General features: G+C 42.0%; 2 protein-coding genes across 5 annotated transcripts in view; both read left to right on the plus strand.

The window, feature by feature from the left end:
- Nucleotides 1-345: 345 nt before the first annotated feature.
- LOC117725427 (zinc finger protein 850-like) lies at nt 346-4,247 on the plus strand. Of its 3 annotated transcripts, XM_034525587.1 has the most exons (3): nt 346-459; nt 706-3,001; nt 3,998-4,247. In XM_034525587.1, exons 2-3 carry the CDS (start codon nt 754-756, stop codon nt 4,078-4,080), a joined length of 2,331 nt encoding a protein of 776 aa, XP_034381478.1. In that variant the 5' UTR covers nt 346-459; nt 706-753; the 3' UTR covers nt 4,081-4,247. The 3 variants fall into 3 exon arrangements, with proteins under 3 accessions (XP_034381478.1, XP_034381477.1, XP_034381476.1); XM_034525586.1 differs by having other exon boundaries at nt 346-463; nt 706-4,247; XM_034525585.1 differs by having other exon boundaries at nt 706-4,247.
- Nucleotides 4,248-4,414: 167 nt separating this feature from the next.
- Nucleotides 4,415-16,315, plus strand: part of aqr (aquarius intron-binding spliceosomal factor) — a 44,563-nt gene continuing 32,662 nt past the window's right edge. For both annotated transcript variants that reach the window (XM_034563179.1, XM_034563180.1), the window contains exons 1-15: nt 4,415-4,514; nt 4,989-5,093; nt 5,635-5,691; nt 5,921-5,961; nt 6,065-6,100; nt 6,203-6,323; nt 6,478-6,618; nt 7,587-7,655; nt 7,775-7,875; nt 7,993-8,069; nt 8,985-9,049; nt 11,146-11,262; nt 11,375-11,488; nt 11,938-12,041; nt 14,667-14,769. In XM_034563179.1, coding sequence (XP_034419070.1) covers nt 5,019-5,093; nt 5,635-5,691; nt 5,921-5,961; nt 6,065-6,100; nt 6,203-6,323; nt 6,478-6,618; nt 7,587-7,655; nt 7,775-7,875; nt 7,993-8,069; nt 8,985-9,049; nt 11,146-11,262; nt 11,375-11,488; nt 11,938-12,041; nt 14,667-14,769 — 1,221 coding nt within the window. In that variant the 5' untranslated portion in view covers nt 4,415-4,514; nt 4,989-5,018. The remainder of the gene's footprint in view (nt 4,515-4,988; nt 5,094-5,634; nt 5,692-5,920; nt 5,962-6,064; nt 6,101-6,202; nt 6,324-6,477; nt 6,619-7,586; nt 7,656-7,774; nt 7,876-7,992; nt 8,070-8,984; nt 9,050-11,145; nt 11,263-11,374; nt 11,489-11,937; nt 12,042-14,666; nt 14,770-16,315) is intronic.

Here is a 16,315-nt window from a genome sequence, read left to right on the forward strand (position 1 = left end):
CTGTAGCAAAATATTTTTGGATTAAACAACAAAGCACACGGCAGTTTATTTAGTTGACTTTGTTTTGACTTACAAATGAAAAACAGGCATAGCTGAGCTGTTCTGTTTCTGTTCAAAGAAGAGCTATTAAAAGGGTTTGTAGTCATATATGTAGCTTTAGCATTATAATAACATGACAATGAGATGTTGCATAGCCTCTATATCGTCAATCTAAAAAAAATAATATGCCGAAATGAACATCCATTGACATGCTGGACGTGCGGTATCCTGCTCTGCCAAGAAACGAAAACCTTTGTTTCCTGCCGTACATTTTGATGGACGTACATGTTTGTTGCCAGACTAACATCCGGTGACGTCACTAACGTATAGTTAGCAAGAACGCTAACAAGCTACAGACACTGACAACTTCTAATGGATGCTGGGTTTTATTAGGACTTCAGACAGCTTCGAGCGTGTTTAGTAAGTACGTGTGACCGGATGTGATATCACTCGTGCATCGGCGACGCGACCTGCTGCGCTTGCTGATTACCGAGGCTCCGTTGTTAACGCCTTTGTCAAATTCTTAAAACATGATGAATCATGTGAACGTTCATTACAGCGAAGTTAGTTGCATTTTATTAACGTTAACGGAAGCACGTGCGTCCTATTGTCGTTGCATTGATTGGAATTTCTTTCGGGTTTTAATGCCTTGTATTTCCCCTCTAGGTCTAATGAGAGGAGGAGCACCTGAGGGGAAGGAGAGACGATTTGAAAATGCATCCCTGCCCTGTTTGTCCAAAATCTTTCCCATCACCATATAAACTTCAGAGACATTATCTCATCCATACTGGCCAGAAGCCCTTCATCTGCACAATCTGTGGAACATGTTTCACCCAGTCGGGTCATTTAAAAACACACTTACAGAAAGTCCACCATCCAAGGCTTCCAACAGACTGTCTACAGGATATCACCGTAACTCGTAACCAACAAGCAAATAATCATAAACCAGCTGCAGGGATTAACGCGGATGGCAGTTACGATTGCAATGCAATGCCTTCGACTGTGTCGTCTTCTGTGGCCTACCAGCTAGAGTGGAAAAGGGAAAATGTGTCTCACAAAACTGTGCATTCACCAAAAAATATGCCACGTGAAAGTGATGCCTCGGTGACTCGGAGCAGTGTCTCAGATGTTATGGATCCAATAACTCAGGAGCAAGTTGATTGTGCTAATGAAGACTTATCTGTGATCAATGCTCACAATGGATACACCTGCAAGTTCAGCTTGAAGTCATTGACTTCGTCTCCTCACCTCACCTCTCCAACTCATAACAAACCAACACAGCTTGAGAGGAGCAGAGAGTCAGGCCAGGCCTACTCAAAAGGGCACCTGCAGTCGCAAGAATCGAGCTCCAGCGGATGCAAAATGACTTTCAATCACCGGTGTCCTATATGTCTCAAAACCTTCTCCTCACCATCAAAATTACAACGGCATTCCCTTATTCATACGGGGCAGAAGCCCTACTCATGTGTGTTCTGCCGGAAAGCCTTCAGACAGAAGGGCCACTTGAAATCCCATTTAACTTCAGCAAATACATGTTCACTCTCTGTCCGTACGGAAAGGGAAAAGCATCAGTTTTGCAAGAGCAGACAAACCTCCGGTATGCCGCTTCGGTCGTCCGTTCAGCAGCGTCCTGCCAGCCAACGCACTCATGGGAATTCCTCAGTGGAGCTACAGTGTCAAATAAGTTTAAATGCTGTGCAGGACCTGGTCGAGACAGAAATCAAGTCAGAAGCAGCCGTGATACCAGAACAATCATTCACAACAAGCAGTCAGTGTCGGCGTATTTGTCATAAGTCAGGTGGACAAGAGCAGGGACACTTTACACATAAATCCATGAAGCCATTCCAGTGCATGATTAGCAACAGGTCCTTGAAGTTGGAAGGTAATTTAGTACGTCGTCATGAAATGCATCGGAACCTAAAAGAATTGGGAACTCCTACCACAGTGCAAAGCAGCAATAACTTGAACATTTCTGATTCTGAGGAAATAAGACGTCTGCCTGAACCCAATGTTGCAGATCCCATTGACCTGAACGTCATTGTTAAGCCAGAAACATGGAGCGTAAATTGCAGTGATTACGATGACTCTCTCCCTCAGGATTGTGAGATGGTCACATCCGCAGAACAGCAGAGGGAAACCTGCAAAGCCACCAGTGAGCAGCAGAGAACACATCAGTGCCGTGCATGTTTGAAATGTTTTCCATCTGTATCAAAACTCCAAAGGCACACATTGACTCACACTGGACAAAGGCCCTTTGGCTGTGAGATATGTGGAAAGAGATTTCGTCAGAAAACACACTTGAGGGTCCATTGTCGCACACACCTGTGGTCTAAATATCACAGACAACGATCATTGTATATCAATCGGCCACCTTCTTGCAGAGGTGGGTTTGACAGAAGGACTGCAGCAGACGTCCCGGTCCAGGAAATGGTACTACACAAGGATTTTGAGACGCACGCCGGCAGCGATCTAGTCTCTTTGAAACATCTGGATCAGACCCCCTGCGTGGTGATTTTTCCGAGTTACAACAGGGAATCGGATAAGTTGTCGCCACATATCTCAAAGCATATGGAGGTTGCGCGAACAGTTTCTACAGTGACTGTGAAAAGGACACCGATCCCTAATTCAATGCAAAATCCAGTCATCGTACAACACAAGTGCTTCTGCTGTTTAAAGTGTTTTCCAAGCGCCTCCAAATTACAGAGGCACGAGATGGTACACACCGGCTTGAAGCCATTTCCGTGTGTTTTATGTGGGAAAGCGTTTAGGCAAGCTACACATCTGAAAAGCCACGAAAGAACTCACTGTGAGAGGAAACCATCCACGCCAGTCCATCAACAGGAGAACATTAGAAAACTGAAAGCAGATCGTCAACGGCAGCCCAGGATCAGTGTTGGGATCCCTCAGCAGAATATATCTGTGAACAAAGGCAGTACACTTTCAAGGTCTGATGGTGCAGAAGGTAATGAAGTGAGTGCAGTGCTGTGCACCAGGCATGCATTACCCATCACAAAAGGGAGCAATCTCATTAAGACAAAGTTTAGAAGTAACGTAACTTGTAAGAAAAGGAAACTTCACACGTGTCGAATATGCTTTCAGAACTTTGCGTTTCCATACAAGCTCTCGAGGCACTTGGCCACTCACTCTGGGATGAGGCCATACAAATGCACCTCGTGCAGCAAAACCTTTACACAGCGTGGCCATCTAAAAGTTCACGAGCACAGATGCAGACAGGTTAACAGGGCCTCGCATTATGTTCAAGGAGAAATGATTAATACCAACCATCTCCAGGAGAAATGCCTTGATGACCTGAGTGGTCGGACAGATTGTCATGCGGATGCAACAAGAGAGCAGGTAGAGTCACAATATGCACGTGTTGGTCACTCGTGTATTGATAGAGGTTCATCTTATTTCTCTGAGGCAATACACACTGAATGGTTGTCAGAAGTCGGCTTACAAGGGGAGAATGATGAATTGGAGAAAGAGATCAGAGATGATTGTTATCAGGCTACATGCGACTATGATCAGGCTACAGACCGTTATAGTTATTCCTTTCCCTCTGAACTTTCCTTTGAAATAGACAAGCTTGTCCAAAATCAAAACATGGCAGCGCCACTTTTCTCACAGTATGAGAGCAATGCACATAATGTAGAAGCACCATGTCAGCCTAAAGGCGTTACGGCTGTTTCAGCTAGCAACGAGCTGCTCGGTGATGAACCGGTCACTCCTTTGGTTGACAATAAAATGCCAGATAATTACTGGTGTGAACCACTGAATGTGTTTGAATGTCACATGTGCTCTGCAGTTCTTCGGAGCGAAAACGATCTCGAGCAACATATTTGTTCAACTGACGTTCAACCGAAAATGACAGTGTCAGCTAGGAAGAATCGTTGTGACATCTGCTTTAAAGATTTTCTTTCTCCCTCTAAACTTAAAAGGCATTATCTTATCCACACAGGTCTGAGGCCGTTTCGGTGTGACATTTGTGGCAAAACATTCACACAGTCGTCCCACGTCAGAACCCATCGACTGACTCATTGAAGTTAATCAATATTACAGTGTAATATGTGTTTTGTGTGTAAACTTGTAGTTATTAATATGATGATTTGAGTTCCCTGTATGTATGTATGTAAAATAGGTAATAGATGTCTAAAAATACAGACGTATATATTTTTGTATTTCATTAATTAAACATGTTTTATATCCTACTTTATTGTGAATCTTGTTGAATTTGTTTCGGCTTTGTTAAATGTATTGATACACTATTTTATGATAGCCTCCTCGTACCTAAATTAGTTTATTTTTTAGAGGTACAAAGACGTACAGAGTAGGAACGAAATACTTGTTTTCGTACTTGGGGACGATTTTTGGGGACGTACCCATTCAGGAAGTCAGTCGCATTCAGCGCGTTTTGGTTGTGTACATGTGTAACCAGTCGTTCAACGGCAGTTACGTTCATGCTGAAATAAACAAAGGTTTGTGAGCTGATTTTATTATTATCATTAATTTGCGTACGCTATGGGGCTATCATTAATATGACCATAACTGGTATCCACGAGTCAGCCTCCATATTCGAATTAGCTTAGCTTAGCTCATCGCCTAATTAATGTTATCCAGTGTAAGTATTTTACGACGCCTGCTTCTTTAACAATACCTAATATACACGCTTAGCATTGGTATGGTGTTTATTAAAGTTTCTGGAAGACTTACAATTATTAGCGTTATAATGTTAAGAATTGCTCAGACATTTGAGCTATTAACTTGACCTACTGATGTTTTAAACCTAACTTAGCTAACGGTAGCTACACTTCTCAGCACTGTTTATGTGTATAGTGGCCTCATATTATAAGGCATTAGTTCAGTACAAAAAGCTAAATGCAAGGCCTGTCGTTGTCAGTCAGTAACTTCGCTACGGTTACCTTCATACAATGTCTTATGTCCCCACTCAGCTTCCATTGCAGCAGCTTTAGAGGGCCACCATGGAGAAGGAAACCCCCGCTAAAAAGGCTTCAGCGCCTTCTGTGTCTCAGATCAATGCAGAATATGTCACCCAGGTAATCATTCATTGTCCATGAAACGTTACACTACAGTTGTGGTACAGAACTGTGTTGCTATACGTGCATTGTGATTGTATGCTAAAGGAAGATTACCTCCTCACATGCCGTCAATGTTATGCATTTACGTGTAATTAATCTAGAATGTCTCTTTGAAGTAAACCAGAATGATGCTTGCATAGAAGATCTTACTTCATAGACCGCTTGCTAATTTGTGAGGTAGTGGGTAAATGGGAGAAGTGTGCCTGTGACAGGACTTGAGTGTTTGTGCTGTGGATCACATCCTGTTCAATCTAGAAGACTCCATTTAAATAGGAAAATATTCCCTCCTTGATAGTTTACTATTTAACCAGAAGAGTATAAATCCAAATCTCAAAAGTATGTATATATATATATATATATATATATATATATATATATATAGTTCAACTTCTGAGTCAAACTGTACACCTCCATGTAAGACATCATTTATACCACATGAACCTTGAATGTTTATGCTCCAATTATTTACGACTCTTGATGTTATTGTTTCTTGTTTCAGTTGGCTAATAAATATTGGGCTCCACATGCAAAGAATAAACTACCCTTTGACCCGAAGGTGAGTTATACACATTGCTGCATCTTAGAGGTGTCAATGTAATAGTTTAACAGGTTTTCCAAACGCATGTTCTATGTACTGTATGTATCATAGTTTTAGTTACTTGTGTGGTTTGGTTTGATACAATATAATAATGAGGAGTAAAGGGCTGCTTTTACCAGTCATTTTGATGGGGGGGTATTTTGGCCTTAATCCCTAAGAATTTTCACATTCTCTGCTATTTGTTTAGGTGATGGAAGATGTTTATGAAAAAGAGATTCTCATGTCCAAGTAAGTAAATATATATAATATTTGCCATAAACTGCTGTGTGTAATCCACCGAACACATTTTGCAGTTATTTATTTTGTCATCTTTTTTCCCTTACATTTTCAGGTTTGCCATCAGAAAAATCATGCTGCTTGAGTTCAGGTGGGATACCTCCTCTTTTTATGAAGCAGTCCTTGAGTAAAAATATATATCAATATATATGATGTATAGTATATTCCTAAATTATTTTTTCTCACCTTGCAGCCAGTATCTTGAGAACTATCTGTGGGTGAACTACACCCCCAAGGTGTCCAGCAATGCCTATCTTATGTCCATTTGTTGCATCGTCAATGAGAAATTCCGAGAGAATGTCCCAGCTTGGGAGGTAAGAAATGCAGTACCTCACCTAAGACTAACTGTCATTGCATGGTGACCCCAGCATCTGAAGAGAGTAACTGTAAAACTGTACTTTCACCATCTTTACGGTTACCATTCAAATTGATGCCTATATATTTTCTCATTTGAATTGTGCGTGTCAGGTGTTCAAGAGGGAGACCGGCCATTTCCCATTCTTCTTTAAATGTGTGATGGAAGCTGTATTGGCTGGGGAGGAGGCTGCCTTCACTCTGAAGGAACAAACTGTTCTGCTGGTCTTTCTGGACCACTGTTTCAACAGTCTGGTGGGTGCCACTATATTCATATTCAAAATGTTGACTTTGTGAAGGAGTATCTGCCTTTTGAGTGTTATGCTGCTGCATTTAAGGTCAACAAGGATGTTTGTTTTCATGTCGATACTAAGATTACTAGGATAAATATTTTGATTACAATATTTACATGGTGTTCAGGTAAAATGGTTTGTCAAATTAACATGGGTTACACAGATTTTCTTTAAAAAATTGTATTGCTTATCGTATCACAATGAAAGCGAAGAGCAACCGTAGTAATATGAACCACTCTATTGAGCATTTCTTTTTAATTTTACATTCTTTATATCAGGGCTTCTAGACATGGCAATATATTTTATTAGCGTACATCTGGATAAGACCATTTAAATGCTAAACCTCACATAACAAGTACAGTTGAATATTAGAACACTTTGATTAATTATTTAATTTCGGTATATTATTTTGCTGTGTACAACATCTGGGTCCAGACTCGAGGGATAGATAATATGGCAGTTTGTCAAATACACTAAAATATGGTAGAGAACTGTTCTCCGTTGTTAGATCATTTGATTAACCAGGGTTCTGTTTTGAACAGGTTTAGGCATCTTACTCATTAGCGTAAGCAATGCCAGAAAGCCTTCTTACGGCAGTTATTGGTAATTTCCACTAGGGGGCAGTAGCGGACTAGGCCGTACCGCTTTGGCCAGCTTCCACTCCTCTGCAGCTGCATTAAACCACAGGGAAGCACTGCAGAGGTCTCACTTTAAAATCTGCAGTGATAGCCTCCTGCACTTTGATTGTATCCTATAAAGCCCTCTAAATATTTCAGTTGCATACTTTTATTAGGGACTTAAGTGTAATAAAAATATCTCATAAACATGCAGTGCATTTTGACGACTCTTTCTCTCTCTGTGTGTGTGTGTGTGTGTGTGTGTGTGTGTGTGTGTGTGTGTGTGTGTGTGTATGGTGTGCCTTCCTCCCAGGAAGTAGATTTGATCAGAGAGCAGGTGCAGCAGCTCATCTCTCTGCCTATGTGGATGTGCATCCTTCCAGTAAGATGTCAACCTGTTCCCATAATTACATTTTTTTTATGGTTGTTATTGACACACCCCAATTAATGAAGTTTGATATTTTCATACACTGACTTTTTTTCCCCCTGTCACGCTTGCAGTCCAGACTCCAACACGAGCTTAAGAAAGTCCCAAAGCTGCAGAAGTTCTGGAATCTAATCAAGAAGAAATTTGAAAAGATGGATACTGACGCAGCTGAGCAGTAATATTGTTTTCTTTGCTTGGATGTTCAGTTCTAGGCAGACTACAAAATTGTGTTTAGTATCCCATGAGTTTCTATGCTTTTTTACTGATTTTTCTTTATTTGTGTCTTCCTCAGGGCAAAAGGAGAGAGGGCCTTCCTCTCGGCTCTCATTAAAAAGTTTCTTGGAGTCCTCATGTCAATTCCGCCGTCAGGTAAACAGTGAAAATACATTTATTTCCCTTGGGATATTAATTGTTGTTGTGTCCAACTACAAACATGGTATTCCTTCAGAAAGAAGAATGGCCATTAGCTCTTTGTCTTATTTTATGGAAAGAAAATAATGCAATATATTCCTCTAAATATTGAGTAAAATGAACAATCCCGGGGCACTCTCCCTAAGGCTTTTGTCCCAAAGCAGGTCTTTGCATGTGCTCTCTTTATCTTTACAGCATGACTCATGTACTTAAGTGCTTCTAGAGCGTGCACAGTGTCAGAGAGCACATCTCTTTAGTCCAGGGCCGTGTTGCCAGTATGAAATTCAGGGTTACCTTTTATTTCACTGGTCCAGTTGCACTCCTCCCTCCTTTCTTTCTGAGTTGTGCAGCTGCCATACAGCCACCGGCTCTGACTATGTTGTAATGCAGGCCGACACAGAGGCCCCCCACCTGAATGCTAAAAACAGAACATGTGTGTTTAGGTGGAATTCAAGCCTGACAGAGTAGATTACAATCTGAAGCCCAGCAGGATCCACATCACTCTCTTGCGTGCTGCATGCCTCAACTTAAAGCACACACACACACACACACACACACACATACACACACACACACATGCCAACATGCTTAATGAGGGCTGAGGTCCCAGCATGCTGCTGTGCTGGCAATGCAGTATCTCATCGTGAGGCTCACACACTCAGCATGGCACCTTGGTGTTGTCCACATGCGTTTGCTGTCCTCATAACCTCAGTGAAAAGTACACAACCTCCTCTCCACTACCACAGCTCCTCATCTTCTTTCACCTTGTATGTTCACATAGTCATGTTGCTCGTCTTTCAGATTGCAGTCGTCATTGACAACATGCATTCACTGAAAAGAAGTAAAGCGCTAACCCGCCTTCCTCTTCCATAGGGCCCGTATCCATGGACAAAGTACATTACTGCGAGAGATTCATTGAACTCATGATTGATTTGGAGGTAAGACGTATGCTCCCATTCCAAAGCATTTTTCTGTTTATTTTTCAATCTTTTGCCATTTGTACTTCCTCTCTCTCTCCAGAATTGATTCCTCTATTTATAATGTACACTGCAAAATGATGCACTCACTCCTCAAACTGACTAAGCAGACAATCATTTCCACGGTGTATGCGCTCTGTATTTGCTTAATCATGGTCTCCTGTTGAAAGAAGCGGTGTAGACATCCGTCTCTGCAGAGCTCATTGGCCTTCTGTCCTTCAAACTTCTAGCTAACTCAGGTCCACAGACAGCGGCTGAATGTCCAGCCTCAGCTCCACCTTGTACGTCTCTGTCATTGCGGTCTGCAAAGCTCTGCAGTATTTGAAACGGCACTCTTTGATTGGAGTATATGAGGTTATTTTCAGCCTGATGACTTTTGACATCTGGTATAGGGGTTGTTGTACAAAGGGGTTGTGACCTGAGACCCAATTCCCTTCTGGAGTTATGCCAGTGTCTGAAGGAGTTGATAAACACATGTTTGATTTGTATTATTCTATTAACAGCCTGTTTTTAAATATCTCAGCTTAAATGTGCTTTGTGCTATGTCTATATACACACTAGCATTGGGCATATTGTGGTAGTGGTTTTAAAACCCATGGTTATTTCTGCTATAAGTATTTGTGCTAATATATGTGTTAATGTTACTTATTTTTACTTGTTGAGATTGGCTAATGTGTAGCTATACTCATGTAGGGACAGTGTCCTCTTGTCTAATTACATTGGTGTTCGTAGAACCTGTGTCACAGCAGTGGACTTAAAAGGGTTTTAGTTACAACATCTGCTCCTCTACCACAGACGGCAATAGCTTCAGTTGTTGTTGACATGCAGTGGAGTATATCTATCCTGCTTTTCTGTCGCCGTAGTTCTAGAACAAGAGTTGTCATTTTCAGGGTGATGAAATGGCTTGTAGAGATAAGGAACTTCAATGAATTATCGTCAGTGGTTCATTTAAAAGAAATCATTATAAATAATAGAGTTTGGCACCATGATATCGGGAGGCAGCCGTGCCAATGAGCTGGGCTATCTGGGGTGAAGACACAATGTCACATGAGATTGCTGCTGCTGCTGCTGCTGCTGCTGCTGCTGTTGCCGGTGCAGATCTCCGGTTTCCAGCGCGCAAGCTCAATAGATTTCATCCGTCTGTCCTGCTGACAGGCCGGCCTTGCTGTTCCTGGCAGCGGCTAGTGGCCGGCCAGCTAACTGTCTCTAGAGACATCGCCTGTCCTTCAGCGCTATCCTTTTACAAAGCCTCAGTTGTCTGAAATCCATACTTCCCCTCTCTGATGAGGACCTGAAAATGAATGCAAGGATAAGGATCCCTGTTTTCATGCCTTTTGTATGGCGGCTGTCAGGGCCGTGTTGAGATCAAAGATGGCTGTTTGATATAAAGGTATTCATTCTCTCTGTGTTTAGGTATCGCTGGCAGCCCCTGCTTCCTTTTTTGAAGAGCTGTTTTCAATGAATAAAATAATAGATAGTTTGTTTTGTTGGTGTTTATCATTTCAGTATCCCATTTCATTTTCACAATGCATATTTTTTGGGGCAGTTCTTTTTCAGCCTTTATAATGTGATATATTATACAAACCCCTTTTTTGTTCTGTGTCGTCAGTTCATCAACGTTTTGTATTATTATATTCCTACCAAAGCAGCTCATTTTGACAGGTTCTCTGTACTTGCCACCATGTCACGTATGCGTGATCATGGTTTGAAAAGTCTTCATCTCTGCCCCTCTCACTGCCAGTTTGCCTCTCTGTTATACTACAAGAAAAGACCATGGATCAATACATGTTTGGATAATTGTGGTCCATATGCTGGGAAATGTGGTGGTTGTTGAGCCAATTGATTCGTTTGACCCCTGAGAGTGTGGGGAGACTATTTCCTTCCACCTTTGGCTTCTCTTTCCTAGTTATTTGGGTCCTGTCCACTGAAGTAGAATTTCCCCCAACATATATGTTACCAAATGCATTTGAGTTACATACAGCTGTTGTGAGCTTAAAGGTCACGTACGTTAGCCACAACTGTAAGCATGTTGCAAACATGTTGTCGTGTGTGTTTAGGCCCTGCTGCCCACCAGGCGTTGGTTCAATACAGTGTTGGATGACTCTCACTTGGTGGTCAGCTGCCACCTGTCCAGCCTCTCCCATAGAGAGAAGGAGGGACACCTCTTCTGCCAGGTACAACACACACGCAAACACTTGAACTGATTGTATGCCAACACTCTGAGATCCAAATCCGGCGTTGCTCTTGCTTTTCATAGAAGTAACTTGTACCGTCTCATTTCTGTAGTTGCTGGACATGCTGAAGTTCTACACAGGTTTTGAGATCAATGACCAGACAGGAAACGCCCTGACGGGGAAAGAGATGACCACTCTGCACTATGACAGAATCCTTTCCTTACAGGTAAAGCACATACACAAGGAGGGACAGACAGACATGCGGGTGCATATTCTAACTTTGTCAGCTGCCTGCTTTGGCTCTGCTGTTTGTTTTCCACTGAAAGTGTTCAGGATATTCTTCATTGATATCTTTGGTTTTTAATCTGCATCGAGAGTACGAGGCTTCTTGTTGTGGGAGAGACCAACGCGAATACTAATGTTACTGCCAATTACCAAATTGATTTTCTTAGTCGAGATAATACATGTAGGGATCCTTGATGTTGAATATGTATGTAATGTCACATGCTGGGCTATTTTTCTTATTTTTTCCATAATAATTGTTGAGTTGTTTGTCTTTTGGTCAAGGCAATGTGGTGTATCTAATAATGAGTAATGTATGTTTTGTATAGTAGTGAACTGCTTTGTATTTGGACATCAGTCTGAGTGCTTTGCTGTGTGTTTTCTGTCTTTCAGAGGGCAGCGTTTGCTCATTTTCCAGAGTTGCAGGACTTTGCTCTGTCCAACGTAGCAGCAGTAGACACTCGGGAATCCTTGACCAAACACTTTGGGCATCTCAGGTAAATCAAAACATCCGGAATGAATCATGAAACCAACAAGTGCCCTTGCAGCTTTTCGGTGCACAGATGGAGGGACGGGGCGGAAGGGTGTGCACGATTGGACTGAGTACAATTACAGTGAACTGCTAATGCAAAAAATCAGTTGCACTGGAGCATTGTGCAACTGATGTTCTGTTTTTACAATTCCGCCTCATCCATAAGTACTTACTGTATAATGTCCTTAAGAAAGGACATCATAATTTCTTTAAGCGCTGCCGGTGGCAAAGAGTTGCACACAAACAAACCCTACAGCAATTCACCAGCAGATAATTTACAGATCTGTCCTTTAATTTGAGGTTCTTCTGATCACCGAAACAAACAAGCCTGAGTTAAGCACACATGCAGACTTCCTATTTTGGTCCTATGTTGCAGAATAGCATCATCAGCACCGTTGCTGCCCGACTACCCTGCTAAATGGCTAGTGAGCCCTTGAACAGGCAGCTGGTACCAGCCAGAGAGAGAGAGACACGCCTCATTAATTAAATTGATTTGCAGTGGCTTGAGAATGAACTCTCTGAACAGCTGTGTTTGTCAGATCACATTAGCTTGCCAAAGAGCTAAAAAGCACCCTCACTTTGAACTGACCTGTCTGGGTTTTTTAACATGCGTGAGGGGGAGTGAAAAGCAATTGATTCATTGGTCATTTGTAATTACTATCTTGGTATTTTGATATCACAATTAAAATTCTAAATGAATGACTCCCGTTTTGAAACTGTCTTTAAACCACCAATGTTTTGGCTCAAGGGAGTGACTGATTACTTATGTTTGTCTAGTATGTGACGTCAACCCTGTGATGGTTGTATACCCGTCACCTCTTTTTAACTTCTGTAGTGGATTATACATTCTTAAATCCCAAACTAAGTTTCTTTGAGTCAGGCGGAGGGTTATGAGCCGAGCTCAGCTGAATCAGGTAAAGACTTGAGCTGAACCATTTCATGTATTTGTCGAAGCGCTGCTCCTTTTCCCAGAATTAGGGTTTTTGAATGTAGCTGTAACGGCATTGTTCGCTGCTCCACAACTGTCACCAAAGCAGCTCCTGGGTAACTCCAAATATGCCGATCAGATTTAACGAGGCACTTTTCATCCAAACAACTCATGCTAATGCCAGTTTATTCCAGCTGCGCTACCCACAGGCTAAGCTCCCAGTCACCCGCCGCTCTGAATTTATCCGCTAAGTCCCCCAAACACACAAACGCAGCATTATTGCTTAGTCTGCCCACACATACACACACACACACATTTATTTTCACACACTTTCTTTCAGTTACATAAAACGTGTAAGTTTGTGTGTGTCATTTCAGGCCAAAAAATTAATTGACTCCATGATCAAAGGGTATGCATCACTTTGACACTTTGTGAAAGGGAGTCATCACATGTGAAAGTGCCAAAATAATGGGTGTAATTAGTTCTGTGGATTAGTTCTTCAGTGTGGGCCGGTTGTTGGAGTTGAGATTTCATCAATTCCACCCATTTATTTCATATTCTGAGGATATTATGTGAAAAGAAAAGAAAATATCTGGTGAAAAGATTAACCACCTTCATTTTCAACAGATTCATTCATGAAAGACATTTGTCATAGTTGTTGTTGGTCGGGCTTGTGTTGTTGTCTTATGTCCTGGTTGTGTGTACACAAAAGTATCAAGCTGTATGAAAAGTGCCCATATCTGACCAGGTTATGTCTTTCTCATTGCTAAGGTGCTAACACATAATCTTAATAAAGTGTCTGTGGTTTATCAAAAATCTAAGCAAGGGTCAAGACAGCCTTCAGGCTAAAGAGTAAAGTAACTGAAGACTAGTTTCCATTATGGCCTCATCCTTACCTTACCCTGCCATCAGCTCAGCTGTCCGTCATGACCTGGACCAGTCATCTCCATTACTCTGAAGTTGTTGTGCTGCTGTTATTTTTGCCAAGGCAAGTAGTGTCCACATGACCTATGCCAGGTCAGCTACTGGGCCACCAAACTGCAACATTGGCAGAATTGCCGCCCCACTGCCCAAGCGCGACAACACAAGCAGCAGAATGCATGCACATCCACGGATACAATCGGTCAGTGCCACGTGTGGCTGTCCGGGGCTGTCACGATGTGTCCAGGCCCTGTCCTTCGTTGTGTACCAGACCCCGCCCGTGTCACAGTGTGTCAGCCTGATTAAAACAGGTCTGTATGTAGAGAGCCATGCCTCAGCTTTCCGAGACGGAGATGGGCTTTGATTTTCATAATCCTCTCGAATCAGTGCGCCCCCCGACCCCTTAACACACACATGCTGACAGAGCAGAAATGAGTCAAAGCAAACGAAGAACTGCTTTGTGCAGTAGTGCTAACAAGCACAAATAATTTGATACGGCTGTGTATCTTCACACATATAGTGGTGTTGGCATCGTTCTTTGAAATAGCTTTTTTCGGAGGCAGGAAAGAGAGGCTGAACGTACACTTTCTTTTTCCTTTTTGTGAATATGATGTGCTGAAGCAATGAAACATCGTCAGTCCGCGTCTCAATCTCCATCCCCTGGACACGAGTGTTGGCTAAATTTCCAAACGCAACCTTTCTAGCTGACTAACCTCTTGTCTATCTCCTCTTTCTCCGTAGTCCCAATACGCTCCACCAGGTGGCCTCGTATCTGTGTTTGCTGCCGGAGCTGCCTGAAGGGCAAGACACCACCAAAGACAAGGAAGTTCTCCTTGAGCTGCTGGTAAGTGCAGTCTTGTTTTCATTAAATGGCCCGTGAGGGTATTCGAGTTTTCAAAGTCTTGGTGGCAGCTTTTCTTTGGGGGGGGGGGGGGGGGGGGGGGGGCGGTATTTAATTTCTTGAATTAGAAAGTAAATACCATGTAAAGTGTCTTTCACACAATGGAAGATAATTACATCTGATACATTATAATCTTGGATTTTAACGGAGACAGGTACCTGTGATACGTGAGAGCTTATATGGAAATGGTGTAGTTGTATGAGGGAATAAAGCAATACTTCAGGCACTATGTTTTTGTCAACTGGCAATATAAAAGAGGCATAATTGGTATTGCTGCACCTCCACAAACAATGTTAGTGAACAGTTGTTTTCCAGAACAATAACTGGCCAGTCAGCGCTACGGCATAATAGGTTTTGTGTTTCTCTTTTTAAAGTTATTAATCTTGACCTTGGAATACATATAGTATCCCCTCCTCACAGCTCGTCCCTCTTGAATTTGCCTTCTAATCCAATTACTGATTTATGTGGGCATTTTGTTAGACGTGGGGTAAATTAAAGACTGCTGATGAGATTGAGAGTCATTTTTTTTCTTTACTTTTTAATTATCTCTTGAAAGGCTGAAGCTAGTTTGATTGTGCTTTCTGGTTCCTCGTCCCTTGCTCTCCCAATTTTCATTTTAAAAACCCCTCCGGGAAACTACTGGTCCCTTGTCCCGCTAGTCTCCCATGCTGTAGACCATTTCATCAGAATGGGTGTTTCAAGGCTGTCCCTGCGGTTATTCCTAATTACCCACTCAGACCCTCCCCAGGTCCTCTCCGAGAAGTGACGGAGAAGAGCCTTTTCATAATTATCTGATTAGATTGATGCAGGAGACATTGTCAGGGGACTCATTTGTTTGCGCCTGAGGTTGCCCCCAGCAACCAACATCTCTGACCGAGTGGATTTAAGAGGAAATGGCCCCAGGACTAGAAATCTGCAACATATTCACACTTTCTGCAGAGAACATATTCATGAATATGTTTAGGTACGAGAACCCATTCTCTGCTGTTACACCAGAGCCAATCTTTAGGCTGTTTGCTTCTTCTGGTGGAACAGATGAGTTGGTTGGTATTCTCAAAGAAACATCACTACCCTTGAGTAAATAATTAATGTAATTAATGTAATTATGATGAGTAGCACTACAATAGAAAAATGCAAACACAAAACTTTAGTAGGACTGGTGCTGGAGGTTAAACGATTTGTTAAATCACTATTAGTTGATCAACAGTAAATTTAAGCGGAAGCTAATTTGAGTATTGAATAAATTACCTATTTTCAGTTTCAGCTTCCCAAATTAGAGAATTTGCTGCCTTTTTTCTTCTTCAATAAATCATTCATTTAAGTCAGATCTTTACCGTGGGTATGATGGGTAAGATTTGATGAGTGATCTGGTTTGGTGGACATGTTTTTTTATTTTATTTTCTGGTCTGTCTTCTAGTAAGCGAGACGATAAACACCCTAAACATTTGAGCCAAAGAGGCAAATAACCACTTCTTTATTAACCCAATTT

The sequence above is a fragment of the Cyclopterus lumpus genome, chromosome 22 (genome assembly GCF_009769545.1).
Source record: "Cyclopterus lumpus isolate fCycLum1 chromosome 22, fCycLum1.pri, whole genome shotgun sequence".
NCBI classification, from domain to species: Eukaryota; Metazoa; Chordata; class Actinopteri; order Perciformes; family Cyclopteridae; genus Cyclopterus; species Cyclopterus lumpus.

What these genes read in the sequence shown, in the direction of transcription:
- LOC117725427 (XM_034525586.1), top strand. Translation starts at nt 754, where the DNA reads ATGCATCCCTGCCCTGTTTGTCCAAAATCTTTCCCATCACCATATAAA.